At 33.3% G+C, this 6677-nt stretch overlaps 1 protein-coding gene across 3 annotated transcripts in view; it reads right to left on the bottom strand.

Annotated features, from left to right (window-relative positions):
- The window catches only part of Enpp3 (ectonucleotide pyrophosphatase/phosphodiesterase 3), a 107639-nt gene that overhangs the window by 62879 nt on the left and 38083 nt on the right, over positions 1 to 6677 (bottom strand). For all 3 annotated transcript variants that reach the window (XM_048798423.1, XM_048798424.1, XM_015501305.2), the window contains one exon: positions 3609 to 3706. In XM_048798423.1, coding sequence (XP_048654380.1) covers positions 3609 to 3706 — 98 coding nt within the window. The remainder of the gene's footprint in view (positions 1 to 3608; positions 3707 to 6677) is intronic.

The raw sequence follows: 6677 nt of genomic DNA, 5'->3' as shown, positions 1-6677 counted from the left end.
CAAAAAAAAAAAAAAAAAAAAAACCACAATGTTGTTTTTCACAAAAATGGAAAATAAAATTCTAAAATGTATATGTACCATAAAAGACCTCATATAGCCAAACAATCTCAAAAAAAGAAAAGAAAAACTGGAAGCATTGCACTTCCTGTTCTCAAAATACACTACAAAGATACAGTAATGAAAATAGTATGGCACTGGCACAAAGATATACATATAGATCAATAAAACAGAATAGAGAGCCCCAAAACAAATCTATGTGTGTATGGTCAATGATCATCAGCAAGCATGCCAAGAAAACACAATGGGGAAAGGATATATCTTCAAACAATGTGTTAGAAAATTGGATGTCCACATGCAGAAGAATGATCCTGAATCCTTTATACTAAACAAGAGCATCAACTCAAATTAGGATTAAGGATTTAAATGTAAAACCCAAAACTGTGAAACTTTTAGAAGGAAACATAACAGTAATCTTGGCAATGATTTCATGGATATGACACCAAAAGCATAGGCAGCAAAAGCAAAATTAGACAAGTTGGACTATATCAACCTTAAAAGTTCTACATAGCAAAGAACTGATCAATAGAGAGGAAAGGCAACATATGAAATGGGACAGAATATTTTCAAATCATATATCTGATAAGAGTTAATATCAAAAATTTATGAGTAATTCCTATAATTCAATATCAAAAAAATGAACACACCTTTAAAAATGGGCAAGATCTTGACTACGCATTTCTCTAAAGCAGACATACAATAGCCAAGAAGTATATAAAAAATGTCAGTGTCACTAATTACCAAGAAAATGCAAATAAAACTACATGAAATCTCACCTTACATCTGTTCAGATACTTTTCAATAAAAAAACAGTATGTGTTGCCAGGAGGATGGAGAAATTGGAATCTTGTACACTGTGTGGGAATGCAAAAATAGCTGCTAAGGAAAAAATATGGAGGTTCCTCAAACAATTAAAAATAGAACTTCCATAAGATGCAATAATCCCACTTCTGGATATATATATCTATAGATATAGATATAGATATAGATATAGATATAGATAGATATACCATTGTGCTTATAGATAACAATACTATATTATACACTTAAAATTCTAAAAGGGCAGATCTCAGTAATTGTTCTCATTAAAATAAAATAGAAGACAGAGCAAATGGTACTTGCAATGGAGAACTTGTTAATTAATCTCTAAAACTCTGCATGTTAACTGATATCAGAATCTTGAAAAGATATCAGTAACTACCCTGTTCATTGCAGAACTATTCAGAATAGTCAAAATATAGAAGTAACCTAAATGTCTATTGACAGATGAATGATGAATAGACAAAATAATAGCAGTAATAATGTGATATATATGTATAAATAAACAACCATATTTATTTATAATTTATTAATATAGTTTACATACACAAGTAAGTATATTTATTTACATTAGGTATATTTATAAATACTTATACATATGTTTACTTATAAATATTTTTATTTATACATATAATGAAATATTTTATTCAGTCTTTAATAAGGAATTTTGTAATGTGCAACATATGGATGAATGTTATATTAAGTAAAATAAATCAATCAAAAAAACAAAAAATACCACATAATTCCACTCATATGAAGGTATCCAAAATGAAGGTATCATATGAAGGTAGCCAAAATTGCCAGGTATGGTGGCGTTGCCTGTAATCCCAGCTACTTGGAAGGCTAATGCAGGAGGATTATAAATTTGAGGCCAGCCTGGACAAGTCAGTATGAACTTGTCTCAGAATAAAATAAAAAGGGTTGGGATATAGCTCAGTGGTGGAGTGCTCGCTTAGCATATATAAAACTGGATTTAATCCCTAGGATGACAAAACAGTTTTCTGATCTTGGCTCTGGCCCTTCAATATCTGCTGCCAATCACACTGAGACAATAAATATGGTTACCTCTTAGAATGTAATTCTGAGAGCCACATCCTCATACACTTAGTAGTTACTGATATGACTCACTTCCCTTAGTATTAGTTCATGCTCAGTTTTTATAACCACTGTAGTCCACCAATGGAAGCTTGAAGGGGCACTAGAGATGGGGCACTGGAGACTTGGTTATCATTGACACCTTCTATGACAAATCTCACTATCCCAATTCTATTCTATCATGTTTTACTGGACATTCTACAAAGGAACCGGAGATTAGTTTGCCTTGGGAGACCTACACAGTAATTTCTTCATGCATTTGCAGATTGAGATAATGGCTATATGTCTAAAAACATATTTCAGAAATCAGAAATAGGAAAGCTCTCAATGGACAAATATTTAATTGATGTCATTTCTAATTCTTGACGGAATGAGAAAAATCAAACAATTCCATTTGAAAAGAATTTCAGTTCATCCTGGCTATTAAATTCCCTTTTGAACATTGGATTAGATATTCAGATTATCAAGACAAATTTAGATAATGAAATAGTTAACTTTTCAGGCCAAAGTAAGTTAACAGTAAGTGCAAGTCCTGGATTTGGAAAATTCTCCATCTCTTTGCTAAAGACCTGCCTCAGAGAGTAAGAGAGAAGCTGAAGACATAATGCACCTTGTTTTTCAGGAAAAAAAGTAGATAATCTTTTTATAATCATGGCATTTTAGAGCTGGAATTAACAGATAAAAACATTAGTATTAGACCTAGTCCTCTAATTTTATGAGCGAGGGAAATGAAGCCCAGAAAATTCAGTGACTTACTCAAGGTCAAACAATATCAAGTTGTTTTTAATCATTTGGAGAAAAATAAAAACTTTAAGTCAATCAAATCATTACAAAAATGGAGAACATTGGGAAAAAAAGAGGGTCTTGGTGAAGAGAGACAAAGAGAAGAAGTGCAGGGAATAAATAGTATGGGCCCTGGAGCTGGCCCTCTGGTTGTGTCCCTGGGCACTCAACTTCCTTTTATTATTACTTTATCAAGTGTGTGCAGAGCCAAGTGCCCTGATGCAGAAACACAGTATTGTGATAAAGATGATAATAAAAACAAAACTTAAAATGATGTAAAACCATCGAATGTTCTCACAGTAAATCTATAAGGTAGTATAGATCCATGGAAAACAAGATAACATGTTATGAATGAAAAAGGTAAGGTAAACTTGCCTGAGATCACACAGTTGGTAAAAGATAGAGTCAGTTTCTAGGAAGTTTGATTCCAGAACTGGAAGGAGATCCTGTATTTCAGAGGATCTAGGGGCATATTAGTAGACGCTGGATCTGTCCAGTTCTCCTAAGCTCCTTTAGACTTCTGTCCTCTGCTGAGACTCAGAACCCAGTTCTGACAAATGCCACTTTAGAAATGGTATACACAACAAATTTCCAAAGCACATAAGTTATATTCAAATGTGAAACAAATAAATAAAAAAAGATGAGCATGCTGCCAAAGAAAAGTATGAGGATCCACAAACCATGAGAATCCCTCCTACTGAAATACATAGATGTGTGGTAAAAACATCAAGCACTGAAAGGACCTGGGATAAGACAATCCACCAATGCTAAAGGTCAGAAAGAAAGTTGCTTCATCTAAGGATTTGATGACAAGGTGTTTATCATTCACATTCTACTAACTGCAAAGGACTTACTCAGTTTATTGATATGAGGAATTAAAATACTCCATGTGTCTAAATATTCAGCTCTAAAGCCATCCATGGAAAACAAGATAACAGGTGGCAGGTCAAACCTGAAAATGGAAAACAAAAAGTTTATCCATGATTTTAATTGATAAAAACAAAAATATACTTTTCAGTACTACTTGTAATTCTCTGAATTAGAAAATGCTTAGAAAGGAGAGTAAGAAAAGTTCAGAGTCGAGTAGGAACCGTTGAATTTCAATGCAATTATGTTATGAAATTTAGAAAATTGTTTAGGAGATGTTTTATCTTAAAGTTCTACATATTTGACTTTGTATTCTAATATCTCAGAATATTAACATACTCCTCAAAAGCATTTCAATCTCTTCTTTTTAGACTGGTAGTTAAGGTAAAATGATTAAAGATGGCTTTTGGATTATAGCTAAAGGCTATTGTTATTGTTGTTTAATTTAATACTTTTTCACTGTCTTTGAGTTTTATCCATATGACACACACGTACACACACACACACACACACATTCACAGGTGTATGTATATCCTGATAATTTTTTTCTAACTGAACTCAGCCATGTTGACATCACCAAGATCAACATCACTGGCACCCCAAAGTTGCCCCTGGTACTTCCCTCTAGTCAGTAAACTCCACAAACCACAGCCTCAAATCAGGATGAGCAATATCTTGACTTCTAACAGCATAATTAATTGTACCTACTTTTGTACTGACATTTACATGTAAATTGAATGACACAGTATACATTTCGTTAAGTCTGGATTTTTAAAAATATTTTTTTAGTTGTAGATGAACATAGAGTATCTTTATTTTTATGTGGTGCTGAGGATGGAACCCAGTTTATCACATGTGAGAGGCAAGCGCTTTACCACTGAGCTACAGTCCCAGCCTCAAGTCTGTTTTTTTTTTACTTGACATTATGATTGAGATTAATCCATCTTGTTGCATATAGTTAAAGATCATTTTTCCAGTGCATGAACAGACCACAAACTTATTCATTCTATGTTTAACAGGGTGTTTTCCAAATTGGGGCTACTATGAATAGCAGATATGAACAGAGTAAATTTGTTTTAAATTCCAAATACAATGAACACAAAGGAATATACAAAAGAAATTATTTTCAACTCTGCTCAAGCAGTTATACAAATAAAATTCTAATAAAAACATACAAACATACTTGCCTAAAAATTTTGGCTAGAATACGTCTTAAATTTATGATAAATTACCTAAATATGATGAAAAAGAAAGTTCTGAATGCCTACGCCAAATAAAAATTAGACAGTTATGTCTGTGCTTTAGACATGCTTGAGTAAAGCTAAAGGAAAAAAAACAGTGTCTCCATTTAATTTCACATTGCAAAATAAATTGTGAGAAGCATCTAAAGAAAAGGTCTATTAAACTTCTCAGATTACACATTTATTGTAGAGTATTTCATTTAACAAATATCTGAGTCAGACATTCTGCTAGATGCTTAGAAAAAGAGGCAGAGAGGAGTTGCAGTCCTTGTCTAGGGTATAAAATTCAAAAGTAAAACAGGGTAGTTGAGGGCTAGATTTGAGTACAGGTTGTGATTCAAGTGTATAGAAGGATGTCAAACTCAAGCTCTGTAAGGTGAGAGCAGGCTTTCCAGGAGGCGTGACATGAGCTAAGTCCCAAAGAACTAACAAAAATAACTTGAAAACGGGACTAATGTTTTAATCAGGGATATATTCTGTGCAGAAGCCCATCTGAGAGATTCAAAACGTGCAACAACATGTGAGTGTCAAAAATCACTGGACTGGACTGAGGTTGTAGTTCAGTGGTAGAGTGTTTGCCTAGCACATGGGAGACCCTGGGTTTGATCCTCAGCACCACATAACGATAAATAAATAAGATCATTGTGTCCATCTACAACTAACAATTTTTTTAAAAAATCATTGGATTAACCTAAAAAAGCCAGACACAAGAGAACATATGGTATAATTCCATTGGTATGAAGTTCTAAAACAGGAATCTATAGTGATAGAAATCAGAACAGGGATTGCCTTGGGGGAGTAGAGGGTGAAAAGAGACATAAAGCATCCTTTTGTGATGGTGGGAAATATTCTCTATCTTGCAAATATTAGATTATAGGGAATTTCCAAACACTTAAAAGATGTGAGCATTTCAACATATACACTTAAGATATGAGCATTATGTACGAATTATATGTAAGAATTTAAAAATTAAATAATGAACTACAACATGAAGTAATTTCATCAAAAAACTAAGTGTCCTGGTGTAATTTACATTAGAAATTATCTATTTTTTCAGTCTTTGGCATAATTCTGATTAAAATTTTATGTTCACAAATGAGTTATCAAAATAACCCTATAGAGGATTGCAAGTTCAAAGCCAGCATCAGCATAAGTGAGGCTCTAGGCAACTCAGTGAGACCCTGTCTCAAAATACAAAATAGGACTGGGGATGTGTCTCAGTGGTGGAGTGCCCCTAAGTTCAATCCCCAGTAACCCCTTAACACCCCCACAAAAATAACCCTACAACTTAAAGACAAGGTCAACCATCCATGGGACCACAGGTGGGATCCAAAGATCTAGTACATCTCTTTCTTAATGTCCTCCCTGCCTCTCTAAGCTTGCTACTCAGAGCTCCAGAGCACATTTATACACTGCTACCATGAATGTCCTTGTAGTTCAAACAGCCTTAATTATCTCCTCAGGCTACATTGCTAAAGATGAAATTTTCTGATATAAGGACAAATTCTCAAAGGAGACTAAAATATTTTGTCATGATTCTCTTCATGGCAGTTTTTATCAATTTGTTCTTCCAAAATCAAGACAAATGGCTGTTACTTTGTACAAATAATGGTGTATTGATAATTTTATGGAATGAATTGGTTAACTTCCTTTCATTTTAATTGCTCTAATTTCCAGTAAAGTTGATTGTTACATCTGCATTACTTTTATTATCTACAATGAAGCTTGAATAAGGGCACTCCATATACAAGAATTGTCATCTTGCACCTATTATTTCACATCACCATTAGCAAAAAAAAAAAAAAAAAAAAAAAA

The sequence above is a fragment of the Marmota marmota genome, unplaced genomic scaffold, assembly GCF_001458135.2.
Source record: "Marmota marmota marmota unplaced genomic scaffold, marMar, whole genome shotgun sequence".
Lineage (NCBI taxonomy): Eukaryota > Metazoa > Chordata > Mammalia > Rodentia > Sciuridae > Marmota > Marmota marmota.
Note: the sequence above shows the minus strand (reverse complement) of the source record. Positions and strands in the feature narration are given on the sequence as shown.